The sequence below is a fragment of the Furipterus horrens genome, unplaced genomic scaffold, assembly GCF_987537825.1.
Source record: "Furipterus horrens unplaced genomic scaffold, mFurHor1.1.pri manual_scaffold_15, whole genome shotgun sequence".
NCBI classification, from domain to species: Eukaryota; Metazoa; Chordata; class Mammalia; order Chiroptera; family Furipteridae; genus Furipterus; species Furipterus horrens.
In genome coordinates, this window is record NW_028327185.1 from 12,170,974 (window position 1) to 12,197,660 (window position 26,687).

Genomic DNA, 26,687 nt, shown 5'->3' on the forward strand with positions numbered 1-26,687 from the left:
ACAGAAGAAAGATAACCTGGCCAGGCAAGCAAGTCTACTTCTAAATTGCAAGTCGGAGGATTCCATCAAATCCCTTGCCTTTGCACCCCACTAACCACCGGGGAGGAATCTCAAGGCAGCAGTTCAGAAATGCGTGGATGGATGGGTCTGGCTGGTGACCCACCCTAACAGATACCACACAGCCTTCCTCTGCCCAGACCTGGCGAAGTGGGGAGCCCCAAGAACAGGACATCATTTGTAGCACAGAAGTGGTACCTGAGGCTGAACGCCAGGGAAATAGTCATGGGGACCTCGAGTTTATGGAGATCAGGATATAGCCTCCTCTTCCTCTGCAGGGATGTGGCCCAAAGTAGCCAATCAGCTATGTACTATCCCCTAAAGCAACACCTACTGGAACACAGCGCATCTAGATACTCACTGAATAACTCAAATATGGCAAGCCCTCCTCAACCTGTCCGCAGCTTCATTCCCCTCCATTTCACTTCATGTCTGCTCCATCCAATTTTTTAATGAGCTTTCCAAATCCCATAGAATCTGTTCGCTTGCTGCCAACACTCACCTAACCTACAAGAGTTGTTTATATCCCCAAAATATGTTGCGGGGGGAAAGGCTAGGTGCTTACCATCCCAACCTTTGGAGGGATTCCTGGAGATTATGAAGCAATTATTATGAAGAGATTATTTCTTCCCCTTCAGATAATCTTCTGGGAAGAGGAGACTTAGCCAACACACAGGAGGATTGTCACTGCCCGTGTGATTTCACCGTCACCGTTCTTACCTTGAAAAGTGTTGATGAATATGTTTCTGTTGTTCATTTATTTTGTTTTTTAGATTCTACATATAAGTGAAGTCATGTGGTATTTTTCTTTCTCTTTCTGACTTCTTTCACTTAGCATGATACCCTCTACATCCACCCATGTTGTCGCAAATAGTAAGAGTTCATTCTTTTTTTATGGCTGAGTAACATTCACTTTGTAAGGTATTTAAATGTCTAATCATTATGCTGTACACCTGAAAATAATAAATAATATAATACTGCATGTCAACTCTTATTGAAAAATGAAAGCATTTATGCACCCACCCATGGCATGGCTACGCTCATATATGTAGTGAATTAAACAGATAATGTGAATTGCTGTAGAAGCTTATAACCCCAAAGAGCTCTGACAGTAAGCTGTGACACCCTAACAAATGAACCTTAAACTGGGATATTAATGAACTGTGCAAACAAATTTCAATAAGAGCAGTTACTGACTTAGGAGAAGAAACCATTTTCAAGCAGATTAGAGATATCATTTACATATAAGCCACATCAGTGAAATATAAACAGGGACTAAGCTGCTTTGATCCACTAATCATCTTTTCTATTCATTAAGAATGTCTTTACAAGGCCATTTAGTATAGTTTTGTTACATAACGTCCACGTTAGGCAGAATTATTTTAAGTCTGTAATTCCAACGTTTCCTTAAATCAAATTGGTGAGATGTCTAAGACTAATTGGAATAATGCACCAGATTACAAGTGTTAAGAGTGGGATTCTGCCTCATCTGTCCGTGATTGCAAGCCTGGTGCCCAGCATGGGTGCCTGACCCACAGTAGGTCCTCAATAAGTATTCACTGTGTGCTGAGATCTCTAGGTGCTGAGGATCCTGTGTTGTGTGCATGCTGGGTTTCAGCTCCAAGTGCAGTGAAGTTACCTCAAAGTCTTCTATCACCACAGCCTCCAGAAGAATGCTCGGTGTCCAGCAGTGAGTGACTCTGGATGGAGGGTGGGCGGAGCTGCCCCTGGAAACAGCAGGGAGTAGGACCCAGGGGAGGGGTGAAAGGGACTGCCCTGATCTCTGTCTGCTCCTGCCGGTTTTGGTCTTTTCTCTCCCGACCATGACTCTGAAAAGGGAACCGTGTCCTTCTCTGCTGGATGAAGGCAACTGGTTTCCAATGTTATTTTGCCGTCATGTCCCGTGACATGCTTACGTCCACCTCAAATTTGTAAAGGTCATGTGTATCTGGTGGCAGCCCCGTGAGACAGTGGGCTTAAAGGTCTTGAATTCTTGGTTTGATTCAGGAGGCACTAGTAAAACATCTTACCTAGGCCTCAGTTTTCCTTGTGACTAAATGAGAGGGTAGCTCTAAATAAACCCATAAAAGTCTTTCCACGCCTGCGAAAACCTGCCAGGTTCCCTGAGGAAGTTCTTGGGCAGTTGGGGCATGAGGTGGAGGGTGGGCCAGGCTTGCTCCCTACCCCCACCTCAGGAAGCCCCAGCTCCGGTCTAAATAATTAGGTTGATTTTGGCAATTCAATCAAGCTTATCAACATCAAGCATACCAATTTATACATACATAGCACCAATTATTTATATTCTGTATTAAACTCTATTGTATTTCTTTGAGATGCTACTGTGTAAATTAGGCGACAGATAAATTGATGGGAATTTTTCCATCCAGGTAAAGAGGTAAAGAGAACAATAAATCTCACTTCCCAATTATAGTGATATTTGGGGAGGGGGAGCATGAGTCTGGGAAATGGGGGCCCCTATAGCAGAGTACGGGTCTTCTAGCATTACAAGAAGTGGGCACTTGCTCTGCATGCAGGAAGCAGGGCAGAGGGGTGCTTGCTGACCCCCCGTTTCAATCATACTCACAGTAACAAGTACACGATGACTATGGTCCTCAGAGGTCACCGACCCTCCCGCTGCCACGCCTTCCCCTCAATGCCCACCACCCCATGCTCAGCCAGACAGCCGCCATGAGGCCACTGGTCAGACAGAAGCCACCCTGCCTGTCACCTCTGTGACCTCCGGCCTGATGACCCCTCATCCATGACACACTTCCATGGACAAACTCAGGGCTTCCTGCCATTCCTGCCTGGTTCATGTCACCCCTTTATCTCCCACTCAAAACAACACTGGATCACAAATGAGTGAGAGGGATACTATCTTCCATTAAAAAAAAAAACAAAAAAACTATGATTTTCAAGCTGTAGTTTACTAACAATTGTAATATTCACGGCTGTTGTGCCTGGATTTGTACCTGCTTATCTTATTTATAATTATACTTATATCTGGTCACTACCTGTGGGATACCATGAAATCACGATTCAATCAGTGCCCCCAAACTCTTTTGGGGCAGGTGCTGGGTCCTCCTCCTGGCTGGTCACACTCATTCTGCTGGCTCAGTCGCTAGCTGGGTGCCCCGATCCCCATGTCTCAGCATTCCAGGGAGGGGAGTGGTAGTTAGGGACGGGGCAAGGTGGGGACAAAAGACCCTAGGCTTGGGGCCCACGCCCACCTGGAGATGTGTCTACATTGACCCATTTTAGGAACCACAGACAGGGCCACTTTTAATGCAGGAAGACAATTTCGTATGCAGTTCATTGTGAGGGGTCCTAGCCAGGGCCATATTGGGGTATAAAATTATCCCAGGTTAGCTAATAATCTGGTGCCACCCCAGAGTGATGGTGTTTAGACACCTATTCCCTTGTATTCGGAGGAGAAGCTGGATGTTGCTCAGAGCACGAGAGAGGAGGCTGCCGGGGTAGCTCAATTTCACCTTGTCCAGGGCAGTCCAGCTCTGGCACTAAGTCCCAAATTCCTCTCAGCAAAACGAAAGCCCACGTGCACTTAAAAGTGGTGCAAACGGTAAATTTTATGGTATACGTATCTTACCATAATTTTTTAAATTTTGAAATTTCTACTGTACCCACCCTCCTTAGAAGTCAGTGTGTCCATCATACAGTCACGTGTCCCTGCGGGGTGTCACTGCCATCCTCCCAGCTCCCACCCACGTGTCCCCTCCCAAGAGAGTCCTGGTCTGCACGGTCATCTTTCCCTTCTCCTGCCATGGCTGTTAAGGCCACTGCAGCTCTGCCAGGCGGGGTCCAGGCTGCTACCCAGCTGCCTTGCTTCCTACTTGAACTCTGGGCCTGGGAAGCCACCAGCCGAAACTACCTGCCCACCTGCTGCCACAGAAAAATCAGGACTGGACGCTTTCCAGTAGCAGAATCAACTCAATGCAATCTTAACTTTGAGACGCTGTTGGAAAGGGTAACGTAGCAAGTGGACACCTTCCCAGTGGGGTGGTGAATGGGGGTGGGAGTCCATGGGAGGAGGCAGGAGAAACTGCAAATGGGGGGAAGCACAAAGGGAGATGGGCAGAGGGCACCAGGGTGAACTCCAGAAGGGCCCCAGAGTTAGGCTGCAGCCACTGAAGACCATGAACCTGGGAATAACCATGTGTGGAGGTCACGGGGAAAGCCCTTCCGTGACTGAAATAAACAAACGTTCAGTCTGCCTAGATCAGCATCAACTCCCTTCAGCAAGACCTGCAACTTTCCACAAACGAATCCTGTTAAGTGGCGCAACTCCTGTTAAGTTGGCATTCACATACGCTGGGAATAAAAGAAACAAAACAGCCCCGCTTTCTTCAGCCAAATGTTTTTACCCGTCTCGGCTTATTTCCCAACTGGAGACTAAACCACGGTTGCTTCACCCAGACGTGTATCAGAAGAGAGAGTTTAAAGATGGCGTGGAGAAACTAAGTTATCCCAAACAGAGCTAAGCAGCATCTCGAGACAATGTTCCTGCCTCTCTCTCTCTCTAAGCATTTGTCACAACTCAAAATTCCATTTCTTGGCTACAACAGCACAACTGAGCACACTCCCCAGACATCCCATCAGTGGTCGGGTCCAAAAGCAAAAGTTGTCATTTGTCTGAAGAGGAGAAAACAACGAACATGTCACCGTGAATTTACAAAGCATCCTTCTGACTCCTGTTCTGTGTCTTCTCTTGGGTCCCTGCCTCTGCCTTCCATCTTTCATGTCCTTTCTGTAAAGGGTTACAATTCTGCCCAAGAGGCCAAAATGTTTCTGTGCCAAAATCCAATCGGATCTCCAGTCATCAGAAAGTCTTAATTTACTACTTAGCAGATGTCGCCGAGGAAAATTTTACAGGCCTTCCAGATGAATTTCACTTTGTCTCCTTTTCTCACTGTCACCTCCTTTTTTAAACAACCAATAAACCGGAGCCCTGATTTTCTTCTTTCCCCCCACACAGGACCCCGCACCCCAGGCCAGCGGCGCCGACGGCGGACGTGCCTACCTTGCCCAGGCCTGGCGTGTCCTTCACCTTGTTGACAGCCCTCAGCAGGCACGGTGGCGCCGGGGGAGGAGAGACCTGCAGAATGCCGCTGAAGCTGGTGGCAAAGAGAGGCGGCTCAGCGACAGAAGTAGAAGGTCGGTGTTTCTTCTTTTTAGAAGACAGGTTTAACTTCTGGGCAGCTCTGGAGGGGAAAATGCAGAAAACGAACAGTAAGGGGCAAAGGACGGCACCGTCAAATACACTACGTTACTTTTATTTTCTCTCTCTTAAAGGACCTCCGAGTTCTTGTTAAAGCTTACTAGTTCTTACTCTGCAGCACCCCGAAACACAACAGAGTCAACTTAATGAGCTACCCAATCATTTATACAGCAGCGAAAAGCCATAAAAGTGCCTGGTTCTGCAACTGAGGTTTACAAAGGATTGTTTGTTACCCACAAACACCCAGCATGGGCATGAATAACATTGGTCATCTCTAGGGATAAACAGTACCTATTAGGTTAATCACTCCATAACTTCTCCAGCATAAACTCAAGTGGGAGAGACCTTAACGAGTTACGTAGAAATTCTAACACCTTGTAAAAGCCAAACCAGTCTGATGAAGAGCCACAGGGTGACCAATCCAGGCACGCCATGTACATGCCTGTGAAAGAAAAACACACACCCCGTGCAGTGGGGCAAAAATAAATCAGGCTAGTTTTAGAAACATAACATCAAATCAGAATCAACTCCAGCCAGGGTGTGGGGGGCTGAGAATGTGGGCTGCTTGCTTGGAAAACAGGCTTGTTGTGCTGGGTGGTCTTTCACTACAAAACGCAATTCACGGGCGAGTAGGAGGAGTGAGAGGGGGCGGGTAAGGTGATGCCATCACTGAAAACAGGGGCTGTTTACATCACATCTTCCCTCATTCCAATGCTCAGTAACACTTGAAACGCAGTCATCTTATCATAGCGAAGGAAGGCAACACGGTCAGGTGAGGGCATCTCACAGACTATAATATACTCATTTCTGGGTTAATTCTGAGTGTCTTCACACTTGTTTGAAGAATTCCAATTCCCTTCTCAAATGTCCTTAAACATTTGAGCTTCTGCTTAAAACAAATGCACTGCCATGATTTTATTCTGCAGGATCAAAACCTTCTAATCCATCCAGGATTCTCACCAATTACCTAACAGGTCACAAGAGAGGCAGGTCAAAAAGACAAACGCCCCGCATTGGAATGATCTGGGAAAGTTAGTTTTAATTTTGTAATTATCATGCTCTTGATAAATCCCCTGAGCTACAAAATTGCCACTGCACAAATATAGCAAAGAATTACTATTTCGAAGCTCGATTTTTCTGAGCCATAAAACTGAAAATGGGTCTCACCAAGAGTGAAATACAGAAGAATGGGACACATGAGGAATAACAGATTTTGATGGCATGATAGTGCCAACAGCCCCGATCCCGTGTGCCAGATGCAGGGGACTCTGTAGTCACTCAGGCTGAAGGATGACGAGAAATGAAGATTCCCACAATGCTTCTCGTGCCAATCAGCAAAAAGAAAAACCTTGGAATAATTTTTTCATGATCTCATTACCACTCTTCCTTCTGCAATTAAAAGCGGAGCAGAATTGTCCCATGACGAGTCTAGTGCTTCTCCTGACAGTTGTCATTACTGAGATCCGTTCCCAGAATGCACAGTGGCTCATGCAGACGTGCCTGTCAGCATTGCGTGTTCTGACACCCACCCCTGGGGCTCAGCGACCCCTCCCTGCCTCCTAGCCAGGCTGCCGAGGTCTGGGAGAGCTAGAGAGAAGGGGGAAGATGATGCTCTAGTAACGGGAAGAGACTGTTTTTCCCCTTATGATGGGATGCTTCTGTCCAGTGGCAGAAGAACCCAGTGGTTCCCACTCCCCTACTAGGTGGGGTTCCCAGTCCACACGCGGGACAGAGGAGAAGGGAGGAGAGGAAAACGCTACTGAAAGGCAACTGAGAAGAGGCAGTGGCCTGCTGGTTTTTTCCTTTTTCTTATCTCTACCGCCCGTGCCCACGGGCAAGGAAAGTGAGGGTCCTTAGAATTCAAGCACATGAGAGATGTACCTAAGGACACTGCTCCAGGGTTTCTCCCCCCCCCTCTGTCTCTTCCCCCCCACTACAACATCAGCTTTCACTCTGCACTAGATCATCTCCAGGGACATACATACACGCTATTATTTCTCCCATCTCAACAACTAAAACAAATCCTTCTCTTCATTCATCTTCTGGGCCAGCTCCTTTTCCATATCCTTGTTCATCTTTGCAGTGAAACTCACGGGCAAGTGCGTACACTTGCTTTTGGCAATTCTCCTCCCATTCCCTATAAACTCACCCCAATGAGGTGACCGTCTCACTACGCCTCTGACCTTGTCAAGGCGACCAACGACCCTCATGGTTGCTCAGTGGTTCCCGGCCCCATCTTCCTTGACCTATCAGAGCACTGACTACATCCTTCCTCCTTGATACACTTTCTTTTCTAAGGTGCCCAGGACATTCCTGGTCGCTCCTTTACAGTTTCCTTTGCTGGTTTCTTTTCTTCTCCCCAACCTCTCAGTGGCAGGGTGTCTCGGGGCTCGGTCCTTGTTCCCTTCACTTCTACACTCAATCTTGTCCCCATGACACCCGACGTTTTACTTCCAGTTTAGACATCTCTCTGGAACTCGACTGATTTGTTCAGCAATTCCACTTAGATAACTACTAGATATCTCAAACTTTGACTTCTAAAATCAAATTTCCAATCATTTCCTAAAAAACTGTATGCCCTCCACCTCCCCTATTTCAGAAAAATGGCAATTCCATTCTTGCAATGGCCCTGAAATCTGAGTCCTCTTTCTCTGACAGCACATGTCCAGTTCATCAGGAGATCTTGTTGTCTCTAATTCAAAATAGATCTATGATCCAACCACCTCCCACCACCTTGACTGTTCCCACCTTCATCTAGCCATGAACCTCTCCTGCCTTGGTCACTGAAATAGTCTCCTCTCTTGTTCTGTTACCTCCCCTCACCACCCAGTCCATTCTGTACACAGTAGCCAGCGTGATTGTTTTAAAACATAACTGCTCAAGCCCTGCCTGGTATGGCTCAGTTGGTTGGGCATCATTCTGCAAAGTGAAAGGTCTCTGGTTCAATTCCCGGTCAGGGCACAAGCCTGGATTGCAAGTTGTGACCCAGTCAGGGCGTGTACAAGAGGCAACTGATCGATGTTTCTCTCTCACATTGGTATTTCTCCCCTTCTCTTTCTCCTTCTCTTCCTCACTCTTTAAAAATAAATATGTAAAAAATTAAAAAATATATCTATAACTGCTCAAGACCCTCCATCTTGCTTCTCATCTCATAGTGAAAGTTGAAGTACTTCCAGAGGCCTCTCAGGGCCTCATATATAACCTCCCTAAGATCTCTCTGACCACCTTCCCTACTCTTCTCTCCCTTGATAACTCTGATCCAGCCATTCTAGCCTCTAAACACTCCTGGGCACACTCCTGCCTCAGGGCCTTTGCACAAGTTCTTGTCTCCACCTGGGATGCTCTGCCCCAGACGGAGAGAGGCAGGCACATGGCTCACTCTCCTATCTCCTTAAATCATTGCTCAGCTGCTGCCTTGTCAATGAACCTACCCTACTACCACGGGAGACTATATTTCCCAATATGTACTCCACCCTATGTACTCTTCTTATGACACTGACACTTCCCCGTGGAGAGGTGGGGTCCATTTTCTGTCTCCTTGAACCCAAGCGGAACTTTGAAATTGTCTTCCCCAATGGAATATGGCGGGAATGATGCTGTATGGCCGCCACAGTTAGGTCAAAAAAGGTAATATGGCTTCTACCTGGCTCTCCCCGTGGGAGCCAGGGTCCCTGCTCTGAGGAGCCTAGACCACATGGAAAAGGCCACGCGGAGAAGAAATGAGGACTCCAGCTGACAACCAGGGTCAGCTGCCAGACATGTGAGTGAGCAAGCTTCTCGATGCTTCCCGATGCCATCTTTCAAATCTTCTGACGAAGACCCAAGGCAAGCCCTCCCCACTATGTCTTGTCTGAATATCTGAACTCTAGAAACCATGAAAAATAATAAATAATCACTGTTGCTCTCAGCCACTAGGTTTTGGGAGTAATTGGTTATGTAGCCACAGTAAATGTTACACCACCCACTCCTGATCTCCTGATTTCACTTATCCTGCTTGCCTTTCCCAGGCTTCCTTGCCACCACGGCACTCACACTGTCTTCTAACATCATAGATTATTTGCTTAGTTATCATGCTCTGTTTCCCTTCTAGAAGGTAAGTCCCAGTAAGGCAGAGCTCATACTTATTTGCCGAAGGAATGACTAAAGACCGAAGGAACTAGGGATATTTAGCCTGAGAATATAAACCTGGAGAAACAGGAAGAATCTTTTTTAAAAATCTGTCTTTAAAGAAATGAATAAATGGTACATATTTTTCAAGTAATAATGCCTGATTTCATAGGCCATCTGTTTGAAGTTCCGAAAACCTTGTGAGAGAGATAGTACTCCTAGTTACCAAGAAATGATGCTTAAAAGGTTAAATTCAGAGTTCTTTTAATATCTAACCTGAATGTGAACATCTAGCTTTTTCAGATACTAGGCAGATAACAGGCAAGTTTCTTAAATTCTGATAATGTTCTAATGTATATAAAGGGCCTAGCATAACCTCTGGCGTATAGTTGGCATTCAATAATATTATCATCATTATCATTATCACAAATATTACTAGCATGCCTTAATTTCCGCATAGGAAGATACAGCAAAAATAGAACCTGTACAGACTTTGCATGAAAATTAAATAACTGCACACAAAGTGGTTAGTCCACATGAAAAACTTAACAGGTGGCACTTCAAAGGTATAGAACAGTAAGCAGTGGAGCCCAGAATGAATCTGAGTCTATGTGCCTCATATTGCACCATAATATCCCTGCACAGGTAGCAGAATAAGCCGATGAGATGAAAGGGTTTGTAAGCGTAAGGGACACCTTTGTGAAGCAGTACTGACCATTAATGATGCGTCTGCTTCGTGAAATGGTGAGTCTTTTGTCTCTAGACATTCCCCAGTAGTGGCTAAAATACCAGTTACAGGGGATATCAGTGATAAGCATGCATTTGGAAAATCAGATGATTCCAAAATCTCTTCCAATGCAGAGATTCTGAAATGATCCTGGAATTTCTATTCCATTTGGGGAAGCTTTTGTTGGCCTCAATGCAGAAAAAAGTAATGGAGGGGCTTATATTGAGAATACATTTACAATTATTTTCTTGTGCAACCACTATGTTATACGCAATTGTACGTCAAATGCAACTGAAAAAAATTTTAAGTTGCTTTAATAATTACGTTCTTCTTAAAATGTGTATATAAAGTAAATATAGGAGAATTCCACCATTTAGAAATTCATAGAAGTAATATTTTATAGCCATATAATCTATAGCGACATTTTATTTTAATTTTGACATCACCATAATCAGCTGTTGGATCTCTATTTTATATGTTCCAATTTCTTGGAAGTCAGCAGCTCCTGCTCTTTTTATTTAGCCCTTCAATGACATGCAGACACGAGAAGGTTAAGGTCCAGGAATCATTCGTGTATAATTGTATTATTCAGTGATATAAAGGAGAAGCAGTCGTGAAAGAACTGAAAAGGTAAAGACACTTAGGCCAGAGGTGGATTTTGTGTCGGCGGCGGCGGCGGCGGCGGCGGCAGCCGTCCGTCTCGAGAGACGATGGTGTAGCTTCTTAAGAGTCTATCTGCACCGCCGAGAATGGTTGTGCAGTCCGACTCGGGAGTGACACGGTATCTGTCTCCTTCCGTGTTGAATCGACATCTTGCGATGACGCTGGAGTGTCCTCTCCAGTGAAGCTGAAGCTACAGAGCCTGGGCAGGGTGATATGGAGGGTCTGCTGTTGCCCGTGCAGCAGACCCCCCCTCTCTTCGCAGCTGAAGGGTCCAAGGGAAAGACGGAGTCAATACAGCTTGGCTTCAGGTGCGCCGCAGGAGTTGCCGGTGTTGACTACAACGTCAAACCGCCTTAGGGACTCCGGCTCCGGATTTTCTGTCGGGGTTTACTCCCTTAGCCTTTCCCCTGAAGAGGTATGCCGCAAGGCAGCGGAGGTTTTTTGGAGTCAGAGTTTTCCTTCTTGTGTAATTAATGCCTTACAAGTTCTTTCTTCACAGGGAGAAAAACAAATGAGTGGGCTGTTTTACAAGATTTCAAACAACAAAAAATTAATCTCAAAAGCTATTATAAGCAATATTTACTTGTCTCATTCTTACCACGAATAGTATCACATATTTCCTAAAGCCATTCATCGCAACATACATCTTTAAACACCCACGAATTCATTTAATTCTCTGTGCCTTAGTCCAAGAAGAAAGACAGTTTCTCTAGCATGATGAAATGAATATTTACTGAACATCTATAAAGCAAGTGGCGCCGTGCGAAGCATTATCAGGCTGCGAGGAAAAGGGCGACAGTGTGAACTTGGCAAGAATGAAAACCCACTGAGCTCAGTCCTTCCCTCTGGGTTCGACCCCTCTCCCTTCATAACCTTCCTCCTCTCACCCATCCCAACCCAGCAACGTGATGACGTGAATTAGAATTGAGATGACCTTCACATGGGATGATGGCTCTTTCCTCGTTGTCCGGATCTACCCAGAGCTTTAAAAAGAAAATGAGGTAAATAATTATTTGGCAATTGATTTCGGTGGGGGCGGGGAGTCTTAGGTGTCAGTTATATAGATTGGAGGGGAATTTATGGCGATCCTCTGAATTATTTATTTATTTATTTATTTATTTTGCATTTGTGTGACAGACCATTTGACCTTGAATTTGCAGGACTGTGAAACGTTTAAATGGAAAGTCCCTCAGTCCGAGTACATCTCATGAGCATTAAATTGGGGTCTACCAACCTTGGTGTCTAGGGATTACTAACATATTGACCTAACAACCTTCTAAGAATTATTAATTTCATGAAGAATAGAACTTTCCTCAGGGAACAGGCAGGAACATCAGACAACAGTACAGTCATTTTTTAAAAGGATTCTCTCTCCTTTTTAAAATTCTCATGCACCATGCGTTGCTAACCATGTCTTGAGCACATTTCACCTTGTCTGGCGGGGGATGCTTGCACGTGGGATGCTCAGCTAGGTGCGCGAAAGGTTTATAAAAACTAAGAGGTCTGCAAGAGCTATTGAGGTGGACCCAGGCAATTGATTGGTGAGATAGCAGCTGAAACTCTGCTGCAGAGGAGGGCAGGCTGAGGTCCTCAGCCCTGCCACATCTGCTGCACAGAAAGGGTCCTGACCCAGGGGGAGGTGACCGGTAAAATCTCCGCTGTCAGCATGTAAAAGACGATCTAAGCTGCAATTTAATGCAACAATGGCTGGGGCTGCCATGGGCTTCTGTGCCATTAGAAAACATTTCAATGCTCTGAGGATTAAGACTATCTGATAATGAGCAACGACATGAGAGATCACAGCAGCTCCTAGGAAATCTATGGGGTCAATGACACGGGGGTGGGGGAAAATACGACAGATTATAAATAAGCAGGCTATGTGACAAGAACCAGCAGTCTGAGGCAGAGCTCCTGGAAACAGTTAAGATATCCATCTACATGTTAAAAAAGCAAAAGGAAAGGAAAAAAAGCAGCAGGCAGGCCTCATCTTGAAATAACACCTATTTAAAGTATTCTGGCACTGCCATGAAGACATGAGTCATTTTGAAACCTCTCCAAATGGGGAAGGAGAGCATCCTCCTTCACCTTTCCATTTTCTAATTGGCTCTCACCAAGGTCATTTCCATGTCCCCAGAGACTGAAAGCATATGAGTCTTGGGGTTTTTTTTTTTTTTATGATTTTTATGTAAATGATGCATTTCATTAGTGCAGGAAAATAATTCATGACATGACTTCAAATAAAATGTTTACCGCTAGGAGGTAAAACCTGGCTGACCATCAGCCTCAAACAATATTGCATGGGAACCCTACAGCCAGGCACTGCTATCATTTGAAAATGAGCTGATTTTTGCAACTCAATACACGACATTAACCCGCAGTAATAATTGCTGTGGATTCCTTTTATTTTATGTACCTATTCTGCAAAAGCATGTACACGTTGCCCTGACTCCTTCAGGGACCATCATCCTTTGCCCTGAAGGCTTACAGCAATTGGTGTGAAGATTGTGTATCTTGTGTTTAGTACTTAATGAGATGCTGCTTTGCTATGTGGTCTTTCGCTTCTGTAGGTTATTAGTGTTGCCTCCGCTGTTGCCCTGTTAACTCACTGAAAGTAAATACCATGTGTTTCCTTCCTTCTGCAGCTCCCAGGCCTGCCCCTTGGCTGTGTGCCTTGCTAATAGCATAGTACATGCTCACTCGGGGCTGCTTAATTGATCCAGATTTTGGAGCTACACCAAGTCCCAAGATTAAGTAGCCTGAAGTTGTAGGTAAGGCTTAGACCTTGGGATGCTTTATTCTTTCTAAAGCATTGGCCACACCTTGTCACATCCATCCTCAGTCCTGTGAGGCAAGCAAAGAAGGTATTTGTACTGCAAATGACAGATTTCTAAAATGAAGGCTCAGTAGTTACCTGATTTTATCCATGGTCACAGGACTAGTGATTCTCATATTGAGATTAGGGTTCAAGTTTTCTTTTTCTGTCTTTTAGACCCAGGGTCTTCCTAGGACATCATGCTATTATGCAATTTGTTGCTAAATGAAAGTAATTATTTTATTTGAGCAAAATAAAATCAAATGATAACCATTTGCCTAATAATAAAGACAAAAGAGCAGTTACATATTTTTGTATGTAACTGAAATCAAATCATATATAAGCATTTACCAATTACTAATCTAGTTGCTTAGCAACATACCTTGGTATCACAGGGGCAACATGTCTCAGCTGAGTGAGTTAGGTCATGCCCAGAATTAGGATGTGAAAGGCAAATTATATGAATGTGACTTCTCTGTTCCCATAATCCCAACGCACAGCGCGTCCTTGCGGGACAGTAATGATCCAACGCCTGCCACCACCACACGTCTCACGCCTCTCCCTGGCTAAAGGATGCTGGCAGCTGCTTAGAATGCACCTCCGTGCTCTGGAAGCTCAATCAATCGGTATTTACTGAATGCACAAAAGAACTATGAACTATGTAATGCATGGGCTATCCACATCACTCAAGTCATCTTTGAGCCACCCAGCAACTGTTCTGTGTGCAGGAGTCTACCCCTAAATTGCACAGATGAGAAGGATCCCCACCACCCAACCTTACTGATAACTTTATATAGGCTCGACAGCAGCAGCAATGAAAAGAGGCTGGGAGAAGCCTGCAGACGCATAGCAGGTAAACCCAGTACCCAGCTAAAGAGCGTCCCCATCAGGTTGGAGCTGAAAGCTTTTCCTGGACTTTGTTGTCTGGGGAGCACAGGGCTCACTCAGATCTGAAGGCACAAAAGGGGAGGGTGGGTAAAAAGGGGAAGGAGGACATAGTCAATAATATTGTGACAAGTTTGCACAGTAACCAGTGATTACTAGAATTAGCAGGGTGCTCACCTTGCAAGGTATAAAAATGTCAAACCACTATATTGTGCCCCTGAAACTAATACAATCGATATAACACTGTACACTAACTATGCTTACACTGAAAAAAATTTTAAAGCAGTATTTGAAAGCCATACTGTTGGTGGATGTTGCTAATCCAATTGTGCCTGGATTTTTTTCATGGCCAGAGTAAGTATATCATAAGGAAATGAAAATATGACTCAAGGGAAAAAGTCATAGGAGAAAAAGAAGCCCATTCACAAACTAATTATTTTTTTAACAGAAGCTATTCAAAGGAAAACCCTCTTCTTTGCTTAAAGCCGGTACCTGTGAAAGTGTTTGCTAAGCCCAGCTCCTTGCGTGAAAATAGAAACATTTCCAAATGCCCAAATCAAGTGCATGTTTAATAGATGAATTAGCTGTTAGCATGGAAGGCTAAACAGAAGTACAAAGTATGACTGCGTTATTTCCTGGAGTGAACATTTGAATTTTAGAAACACCCAATAAACACTGGCGATGGCAGAATCCATGTCTTGCCCAGGTCCTCTGTCCTCGAAGCTCAAAGGGATATGTCCTCCACGCCAGCTTCTGATCGGTGCTTATGCTGTTGCCTCTTCAATGCCACGGTTTCTCTGAGCTCAAGTGAGCTGCTCCAAGGTCACTGGGACTTGGACCATTTTAGGCAACACTCTTACACATGTGGTCCGAGGGTTCAGCCACCTCAGCACAGACAGGAGATGCTCAGAGCTCTGCTGCCCCCAACTCTGCTCACCTCAGGCCATCAAGCAGCAGGATCCCAGACACTGTGTCTGATCTCCATGGCTTCCTTTGATATTCTGGGTGACAGGAACTCTCTGACTGAGTGCCTTCACTAACGGCTGAGTTGCCATCTACAGGGGGGCTGGGTCTGACGCCCAAGAAAAGGTTGGGAAGCTCTGTTCTAATGAACTTCATTTTGCCCAGAATTTGACAAGTTGGTGCCACACTTTATCGGCAGCATGAGGACAGGTGGAATTTCTTATTACACTTTTCTATTTCTGTATGTTTGGCAGACTCAGAAGGTCAGAGCCAAATACCACCAAGACACCATGTTCCAGGTCATGAAAGAGAGGAAGACACTCCTAGCAACAGGGAAGTTCCGTTTCTGAGACTCGATGACCTCAGCGATGACCTCATCAATGGCCTCAACTTGCTTGGGCCACAGCAATTGTTCTTATTTTAGGAGCGAGCACCCCATTCTTCCATGGACACTGGAAGGTGGACTATACCCAAACTTACTCTCAATTCTCATGTGATAGAAAAGTCTCAAGAACATCCCACCAATGTGTAAGCTGCTTGTGACTCGATAGCTATTGGCTTCTTGATTATAATCGCATCATCATTATTTTTTTTATCCTCACCCGAGGACGTGCTTATTGATTTTTACAGAGAGGAGAAGGGCAAGAGAAGAGAGGGAGAGAAATATCGATTGGTTGCCTTTCACACATGCCCAGATCGGGGACTGATCCCTCAACCCAGGCATATGCCCTGACTGGGAATTGATCCTATGACCTTTCCGTTTGTGGAACGACACCCAACCAACTAACTGAGCACCAGCCAGGGTGCACATCACTATTTTTATGAGGCTGCACTTTCCTTACTCCCGCTGTCCTGGAGGGATGGGCTCCAACCTGTCCATACACATCCGTAAGAACTGAATTATCAGGGAGGAAAAAGGCGTAACACACACCCAAGTCTGGAGGTGCATCTCTAGGGCATTCTGCATGACATGTGCTGACTACAGATGCCCTGGGCAACGCCAGGTGAGGGCAGAGCACAGGGCGGCCACTCTGCCCCACACCTGTGGGACACAGCCTCGCCCACTGTCTTCCCTGGTGCCAGCAGTCATGCACTGGGTTTGATGACCTAGCCACAGCTACACCCCAGTCCCCCCAGTTCTTGTTCCTGTTATGCGGTCTTTGCCACGCCCTGGGTCTGGTTCTTCCCAGACCCCTAACCTGGCTTCTTGATGTCCTGCAACTCAGCTTCTGCTTACAAGCCCCCTGCTCCAGCCTGGATTGATCTTGCTGGCTTTCTTTCTTATTTGCACTAAGGTCCCCATGCACTTTTTCCTGTGCTAACTCACCAGACGCTGCCTGTCTGCAGATCTTTGTCCCTGGCCAGACCTGCCCAGCCCACGCCTGCGTGGTGCCAAGGAAACTAGGCAGCTTAGCCTCCTCTGGAGCTTGGCCTTTGCTGACTGGACTCAATACATAAATTAAAAGAACTGTCAACACCTACGAGACAAGACCTAAGTAAAGGTGAATATCAATTTAAAAATCCATCTCAAACTAGATATATATGATTTTACTTCACTGCCATTACTGGTATCTTTCACAAACATGAATAAGTGAGAACTCTCTTGTCTTATTAAATGGAACCGATAAAACCATGTCACTAACCACAATCCAGCTACTTCAGTTGTGTATAAATATAGACAGAGAAAAAAACAACCCTAGGCTAATTAAAGCCCATTTCTGGTGGCCCAGCAGCGTCTGATTTTCTGCTAAGAAACAACTGTCCGTAATATATGGATATATAAACCTCTAAAAGTTCAAGGACGAGCCAACTAAAATTAAGATTCCTTCAAGGAATAAGCATATTCCAGATAACTTGATTTCAAGAATCTAATGAATCTAATGTTCTTTTCATTACATCATGCTCCCTTTTAGATGCTAACTCCAGTTGTTTCTAGTTAAATCATTTATATGTATGCTAATGTCATGTTGAAAGGGAGAAACTGCATGATCTACTGTAAACAGAGAGTCCATTTCAAAGCCAAGGGTGACCACTAATTCCCTAGAAATTGTCCTTAATATTTACCTTCCTTACCTGTTTGGTAGGAAATTATCTTGAAAAGCATAAGGAACTGAAAAGCAATGGTATTATTCACTTTTAATTGTCTTTTTTTCACAAGGATTGGTGTTTTAGTCTTACTTTTCCATATTTTGATCATGCGAAATTAAAAACTGATGTGAAATTACACACTTCAGATACGTTGTTGCCTGAAGCAGCAAATTGCTATCAAGACATGATAGCTAGAAATGGACAGCGTCTGCAAAGAAAATAAAGCCTTTAATCCCTGTCTCTTTACTCAATACCTGCAGCGCGTTCATGGCAGAGCTAATTAATTGTCAGTGCTGGGTGACACACTCTGTGGCTTGGGGGCTTCTTGCTTAATTAAATTTGAATATAACAGTTGGTTTTGTTTGCTAAAGGAAGGAATTTCTCCTTTGCCCTTTTATATCAATATTGCTTTATGTTTAACAAATTATTAACTACAGCTGAAATCTAAAGAAATAATTAAGTTATTTCAAAGAACAGCCATTAGCATGGGGTCTCTGCATCACAAGAATGTGAACCGGACACAGCAGTGGCCCAGAAGGCCAGCTCCCAACTCTGCGGCGAGGCTGGACTGCCCCAGAGCCAGAGGCTTTTAGACTGCCGGTACCTCAGCAGCCCCACTAGAGGGACAGAGGCAGAAACTCACATCTCCTTTCCTCTCTACTCTGCTGCCAGGTCACTTGGGATGAAGTCTGCGCAGATCGCTGAAAACCATAGCAAGTGTGCACTGCAATAAAGTGCACTTGTCACGGTCACGTTCAATGTCTCCAAGCAGAGAAAAGAAGGCAGCTATTGTTTTCAATAAAGTAGTGAAGCAGATGGTATAGATGAGACTATTCCAGCAGAGTGACTGGTGAAAGGAAAAAGAATCTATAGTAATCATGGCTTATTGAGACTATGTCACCGATTCCTTTTGTGACTTTACATCAAAGCTCCTAACGAAGACCTACAACTCACTTGTTTGATTATTTACTCTATGAAGTAGCATCGGACAGGAATAGGAGGTAGGTCTGTGGTGTATATACACCACTGACAGGACATGAACTTGAGCATGAAAATGGACTCCCTCCACCCTCCCATTCCCGTTTCAATGATTCTCTCTAATGTTGCTTCTGAACTTGTTGGGTGCTGTGCACAAGCATGTGGTGTGTGTTTCTGTGTGTAGTCTGGGGAGGGAAGGAGAAGGCAGGAAAAATGAAAAAATAAAAAATAAGAAGATAACTCAGTGGATTCCTCTCAAGTAATTCATTTCTCTCAATTAATGCCTTTAAAGTATTCCCTCACTTATCGCAGGTATTACGTTCCAGACCGCCCCCCACCGCGAAGTAGGAACCTTACATTTATTCCACACTATTAAACCTATGTAACTTTAACAACATATGTATACAGTACCACAGCAAAATCCTGCAAGACAGCAAAAAATCCGCAATAAATAATTAAATTTTTTTTTTAAAGCCCGTGATACAGTGAGGCCGTGATAAGTGAACCGTGATATAGCAAGGGACTACTGTATTACATTCTTCGTAGTTATTTTTGTCTTGTAGTTAATAAGTATGTTTGAAACGATTAAACACTGATATAAAGAAAGGAAATTAATTTGAAAGAAATTGTAGGCAATAGAGCCATTTACCAAAATAAAATGAAGACAGTTCAAATTTCCTAGTTAAATCTGTTAAGAAACTTGAGTCATGTTAAACTGAACACTTAACTAATATTTATTTTAGAGGGTTTATTATTTCTAGGTGGATGAAATCTATAATAAGTAAGATTATATTTTTTATGCTGTGGCTACTCTTAATCATTAGAATCCTAAGTTAAATTATCCCCATAGTTGCAGAACTTGGAGCATGATTACATTATTTTAAGTAGCCATGTATGTTTAGAGTACTATTGCAACTTTACTAACACACATTGGTAATTATAACTAGTTCTCTGACTCTGAACCCTTGGCTAAGAATAACATTTCCAGGTCTGATATTGTTGTAAGGAAAATAATATTTATATGTATTGACAGAGCTCCTAGGAACACAGTGTGTGAAAATAAGAAAGTACCTGTTCTCAAGATGAGGGTGCCATCCAGCTGTGTCTGGACGGAATGGAACTCGCGTTATACAATCAATGAAACACAATCAATCATCTTCTCCTCATGTGGATTCCCACATTTACGCAACAGGTATGCTGCTATAAATTGCTTGTAATTTGAATTTTATAAATTAAATCTTATTTTGCATTGAGTTCTATGAAAATTTCAGAGATACTTTACCTTTATGACTGATATTCCATTGAGAGTGGCTACACTCAATCTGTAAACTTCTGTGCTTTCCTCCTACTCTGTCAAAAAAATTACGAATAACGACCAATGCTAAGACTCATTCAACGCTGCACTTAAAAATTTACAGAAGTGACTCCTAACGCGTCCCTAATCGCCAAGAAACGGATCATAAATACATAAGATTTTTCACTTTTTGTAAAAAGCCTTTCACTACATAGAAAGAAATCATTTATTTTAAAAGCATAAAATCTTGGTTAAGATCTTCATTTACTGTATTAGATATTTTTTTTTTATTTGGTTTAGGGTTTCAGACTGGAGTCTTCAGTGTGGAGATGGCAACTGAGGTTACGAGAATGGGGGAGAATGGGGGAGGATGGGGGAGGATGGGGGAGGATGGGGGAGGATGGGGGAGGGTGGGGGAGGGTGGGGGAGAATGGGGGAGGATGGGGGAGGATGGGAGAGGATGGGGAGGATAGAGGAGAATGGGGGAGAATGGGGGAGGATAGGGGAGGATGGGGGAGGATAGGGGAGAATGTGGGATGATGTAGGAGGATGTGGGAGAATAGGGGAAGATGAGTGAGGATGAGGGAGGATGGGGGCGGATGGGGGCGGATGGGGGAGACAGCCCTGGGAGGCACAGAGTATAATCGGAACAGAAAGTGACCCACGACAAAACCATGAGAAACCTCAACATTTCATGACTGATGGGAAAAGAGAAGAAAGCAAAGGAGACTGTAAAGGAGCAGCCGGAGTGTGGGGGGCAAGATGGAATGAGTGGGCAACAATGTTAAATGCGACTAAGACACCAGAAAAAGAGAATGAAGAGTGTCCATTCTCTGATCCTTGAACAGGATCAGAGAAGAGATGAAGTACATTTCCAGGGTCTGAGAAGTAAATGGGGGCTAAAGAAGTAAAGAGAAGAAGGTTTATACTATTATTTAAAAAAATTAAACTGTAAAAGAAAAAACCGTGAAATGTTATATTTGTAGGCCTTTACCTAAATGCTCTGTACTGAATTATTAGCTAAGGTATGATTTGTTTTTATAGAGATTGATATAAAAGCATAAAAAACATTGCTATAGCTTATAATAAAGAAGATGTATTTCATATTATCCATGCATTTATTTATTCAGCTTATTGTACAGACTCTGACTGAGCACCTACTATTTACAGGTTACTGTGCTATTACCCAATGTACCTTACATAAGGATCCATTTAGAAAATTCTCCAAGAAAGACACAGTCTCCAGACAAATCCTATGTGTCACTTTATTGGGGGAGAACAACAGCCTAATATTAAAAAAACACAGGCTTTGCAATCAGAGAGACTTGATTCACTCCCTGGCTTTGCTCTGCCCTTGGAGGTGTATGAGGATAATGGCACCCACTTCAAGGGTCTGTGGTAAGAACAAAGGGCAGCAAGCACCTATGGGAAAGCGGCGTCGGAACGATCTGCCTGCAGCAAGAGCTCACAAATGTCTTTTCCTTCCTCTTTCTTCCACTCCCTTCTGATCCGCTTGCTGCAGCTGCCACAAAATTCAGCGCCTAATGAATGTCCAATCACAATGGCCAACGTGGTCCAGGAATTGGTATCTCTCTTCCTCCTTCTGACTGGTTTTTAATAGATACTGTTAAGATTTATTTTATAAATGTCTAATTGTGCAAGTCACCTAAAATCATTCTGGGGGAAACCGATAAGGTGTAAATCCTTTATAAACCTTATATGTAACTGTTCTGCTATTTATTGGTCTTCTAGGTGTTTTTTCCTCATAATTTTATGAAGGTTGCTAAGAGGACCTTATGTTCAATGTTATACTACTATCTAATACTATTGTACTGGCCAACTCCTGTAGTTCTTTCAAAGTTAGTTCAGTTAGGTGGGTCAAAATTCCTGAGGTGCTGCTGTCATTGCAGATTATTACATGATGAAGATGTAACTCAATCTAGACCAGATAATTCCTCAGGGGCATTTTCAGGCCTATGACTTCGACAGGCTTCAAGCATTCTACAATGAAATGTGGGTGGAGAAAAGTTATGTAAAAGGAGGCTTATGATTCAATACATGCTTCAACAAACATTTATTTAGTGTTATAGCACTTTAGTATTCCTGCCAGAGGCAGAAAAGAAAAATAGTCAAGAGTATAATCTGTGCAGTCAAACGGTCTGAGTTCAAATCTTTCTGCCACATACAGCTCTGTGACCTTGGTCCAGTTCCTTAACTTCTCTGTGCCACAACTTCCTCCGTTGTAAAACAGGATATAAGCCTCGTGGAGTTGTGAGGCTTAAATGAATTTTATATATAATTCTCCTTTTAGAACAGTTCTTGGTTTACAGTAAACACCCAGTAACTTCTTATAACAATTGTTATAATTAAATATCCGTATGAAAGCTACATCCTGAATGTTTCTCTTTAGAGATTCTTTCCCATCAGCTTCTAAAACTATGAATCATAAAAAGCAAAATGAGAGACACCCCTTTGCCTTCAGCCCTGCTGTATTCTCCATCAACTCTGAACACTGCCCACCAGGGCGTATCAACTGATGCTATGATATTGATGGTGATGTGTTTCAGGTCCTGGGCATCTTGAATATGACCTTTGGTTGTACTGTTGGCTAGGAGGGCCTTATTTATAACTGAGAAAAGTAAAGAAAAAAAAAAAAAGGACATTCTCAGTCTGAATAGGTAAGTTGGGGTCTTCTTCAGCTTTAAATCAGATGTCAGAACAATCTCCCTCGGTGCCATTGCTTTGGTCTGAAAACCCCCAGCTAAAACCAGATTCTACGTCAGCCGTGTGTCCGCAGCCTGTGTGTGCTGGAGGCAATTACTTGGCTGGTGGTTGTTTCTCTGAGGGTGTGACCTCACGCCAGACGGACCAGAGCAAGACATCTGATCACCACTCTCACCAAGACACTTCATGCAGTGTCCAGGGGCAAAATACACACACAAAACCAAAATGCTGCGTCAAGCCAACTAGCATAGTTTAATTTAAATCAGCCCACAATTTAAATCGGGTGTAGACAGGATCGCTCTCCTTGAGGCTCTAGAAGTCAGTTTCCTGTGCTGCCCAAAGGCTGCCAGAACCCAACTGCTGGGTGCCCCACACCAGCCAGGCACCTGCCAGGGTGGCACCTGGTTAGGAGGAGGAGTGCAAGGAAAGCGTGACAAGTCATGCTGCTCCCAAAGGCTGCCAGAACCCAACTGCTGGGTGCCCCACACCAGCCAGGCACCTGCCAGGGTGGCACCTGGTCAGGAGGAGGAGTGCGGGGAAAGCGTGACAAGTCATGCTGCTTCCTACGACGAGCTGCGATGACGTGCGTCTTTGTCACAGCACGGGGAGCTCCACAGAGCCAGGAGCCACGTCCACCTTTGATGCCACTGTGATCGCAACACGGCCTGTCCACAGTGAGACCTGCCATCAACAGGGATGGCTGGGAGGACGCTCGGCTCCAAGTCACTGGCAGGGAGGAAGAAACTCTGGTTCCATGTCTTCCTGAAGAGGGTCAGCCCTGTGGTCCCCACATGCTTCCCATCAATAGAAGAGTTTGGAAACGATGGTCTCGCTCAGCAATTTTCAGCCAGTATGCCACAGGAATTTTTAAAACATTTCCATTTGTTTCCCCTATGGCTTCTCCCACCTCCTCCTCTACCCCCTTTCCCCTCTGGTAAACACCGTACTGTTGTCTGTGCCTAGGAGTTTGGGGCTTTTTCTTTTTGCTTAATTCCTTCACCCTTTTCACCCCGTCCCTACAACCCTCTCTCCTACCAGCTGGCAGTCTGTTCTCTGGCTCTGTGAGTCTGCTTCTATTTTGTTTGTTCGTTTATTTTGTTCATTAGATTCCACACACGAGTGAAATCATATGGTATTTGTCTATCTCTGACTGGTGTATTTCACTTAGCATAATGCTCTCCAGGTCCATCCACGCTGTCACGAAGGGTAAGATTTCCTTCCTTTTTACAGAGACTTGACTTGGGGTTGTTGAGCACAATACAATATACAGATGATATATTATAGAATTGTACACCCGAAACCTGTATGGCTCTATGAAGCAGTGTCACCCCGATAAGTTCAACAAAAAGGAGCTATTGTATAATAAAAAAAAATTACAGAATTTTAAAAACATGAAGTACCTAACTGTTTAATGTTTAGTCAGGCACACTGACCTCTTTTCCCTTAGATCGTCAAATTTAAAAAATGACAGCAGCCAACACAGCAATAGCCATCCGGTATGAATGAACCAAAATTATACCTTTTTTTTTTTTTGTTAGAGCAAAAAGTATATATATTTCGATGTGCCACAGAATTTTAGCAATCAGTTTGTGTGTGCCATGAGATGGGAAAGGCTGAAAATCGCTGGTCTAGGTGGTGACTTTTATTTTAAGATTCTTCCAGCCCAGAGGTTCTGCAAGATTACGCTTTGAGACAGAGTGGATATATTTAAGTTTCTAAGTATCTTCCAAAACAAGCCTGTCAAGTGGTGTTAACACGTTCTTCAACATCTTTGGAGAAGGCGATTATTTTTTATTTTGTCAGAGGGCTACAATCAGGTTCCGTGTATTGCTTTTTAAAGAGTACAGCACAGTCTCCCCTTCTGAGAGTCCCCCAGACCCACCAGCATCTTTGCTCCATGCCTGCCTGCCTCCCCACGCTCACGCACGCTGGCGTGTTCCTTAAGGGCAGGCGGCGTTCAGAGCTGATGCTTAGCATCACCCGGCTGAGGGAAGCCCTGCCAATGGGAACAGACCTTTGTTTTTTACTGCCAAGAGCACAGTAGGTACCCAATAAACCCTGTTTGTTTTGAAGGTTCGTTGGCCTCTTCAATGATGAGGATCCCTAAAATACTTTGTGGTTTGGAGTTTTGCAGGCTCTGTTCATAAAACAAATGTAATTCTTGTTTTCGTTATAATTATTCTTCCACATCATTATTAGTCTGTGCCCAGCGTTTGTTTCACCAAGCCTTCAGGGGAGGGATGTTTGGAAGTTGCGTGTTGAAGCAAATAGGTTCCCTGGGTTCTCCATGAGGTAAAGGCAGTGGATTTCTGCTTTATAAGGTTAATTTCAAAAGTCAATTTGATTAGATGATTGTTTTTTCCATTTCTGACCTTTAGAAAAGAAACCATCTGCTGCCAGACTAGTGGGGGAGGGCTCTTCCTCTTTCCTCCAGAGGGGGCTCCAAGTCCACGTTTCTGGGCTTTTCCCTGGCGTCCTTAGGAGGAGAGACGTGCCTGTAGATACTACTTACGTTTATTGTTAACTAACTGAATCTTCAATTTTTCAAATATATACATCTTTCAGAATTAAAGTTTGAAGGTAATGAAACCAATGATGTTCTTTTACTTGAACGATATGTTCTTATTAGTGTGACAATTCAACAATTCAATTGTATCCTGTTCTGCTTTTCCCCAGAATAAAGACATGGGTTAAGCCAAGACACTTAATTTTACCTAATCTTTTTCTCTCATTGGAGGCCCAGAATTTCTTGAATAAAACAAATGTGGCTGCCAAAGTCCGAGTTAATATAGCAAATTCTCTATTTTAGGGCACATGTCATCCATTTCACTTGGAAATGATTTTCCATTTTTGAACTTTAATAAATCTCATTGTATTTAAAAATAACTTTGCACTTACATTCGTTAGTACATGTCTTATCTCCTCATAAAACTATAAGCTTCTGGAGGGTACAGCCAATATCTCATTTAAATATTTATCCTGCACATTGCAATGTCCTTATGAACATTTGTGGGATGAAAATATATATATATGGATCTATAAATGGATCCAAGAATTAGTGTGTAAAGGTGCGGTTGTTCCCACCAACTCTGATCCTGGACTTGTGCACAGTTTCCATACCCAGAATGCCATTCTTCAAAGATGTGAAAGTCAACAACATATAAGATCCCGAACGACTCCCCAGCTCTAAAATGCTACTGTTTTTGTAAGCACTGTGACACTCTGACTTACTATTAAAAGCACCCAAAACATCCCTTCACTCTTCTTTGGTGTTACAGAAGGCTCATTAGTACCTTTTCCCCGTATCATGAATTTTGGGTGTGCAGCTTAATAAAGTAACCAGTGAACAGAATGCTGGAAAGTAGATGTTCACTACAACTGTAAAAAAGACTGAATCACCTGAAAGGTGCTATAAAATCCTGCCTTTTCACTAGAGAGTTTCAGATTCCTTCTGAATTTTCAAGTGAAATCATGTTCTTTGGACTCAATATTCTGTTCTCTCTCTTCAAGCAATGATTTTAGAAATGAATACACAGATCAAATGAGTTTAACGAGTAGTCTAAGACACCCACCTGCTCAGGCACAGAACCAAGGTTCTAAACACAAGTGTGGGTCCATTCCTACACCCTTCCTCTTGGACTTGATCTGGGATCTACTGTTTCTCATCAGCTGTGAGAATGTGACATAATTTTGAATTTCATCTGATATTTATCAGATATTTATGACCATCATGCCATCCTATTTAATGTGATCTATTTTACTTATTGTCTATTTTGAGCATCACATGCAACATGAATATAATTACATGACTCCATGCCAAGTTCTTGCTTCAGTGCATAAAGAGACACTCAGGCCACTTCCCCTAAAATATTCTCCCTTCCAGCCACCTTCCTCCTCATCCTTCTAGACCAAGATTATTGCACGTGACAACTTCCCCACCCCCCAAAGGAGAATTTATCCTTTTTTCCACATGTTCTGATGCTATTTTGCTAATAGAGGCCCTCTGTGGCTTATCACAATGTATTACAGTAGAACTGATGTGTCCTAATCCCTCCTCTCCTCAATTCACTTTGAATCCCCAAACCCTTACAAAGTGCCGGTAACATCAGGTGCTCAATAAACGCCTGTGTACCAAATATCAGCTTCCTGCCCT

The 26,687-nt window shown here is 43.7% G+C and overlaps 1 protein-coding gene across 1 annotated transcript in view; it reads right to left on the reverse strand.

The window, feature by feature from the left end:
* The window catches only part of KIF26B (kinesin family member 26B), a 363,294-nt gene that overhangs the window by 101,768 nt on the left and 234,839 nt on the right, over window positions 1–26,687 (reverse strand). The window contains exon 5 of the mRNA XM_090263265.1: window positions 5,096–5,276. Within this exon, the coding sequence (XP_090119391.1) occupies window positions 5,096–5,276 (181 nt within the window). The remainder of the gene's footprint in view (window positions 1–5,095; window positions 5,277–26,687) is intronic.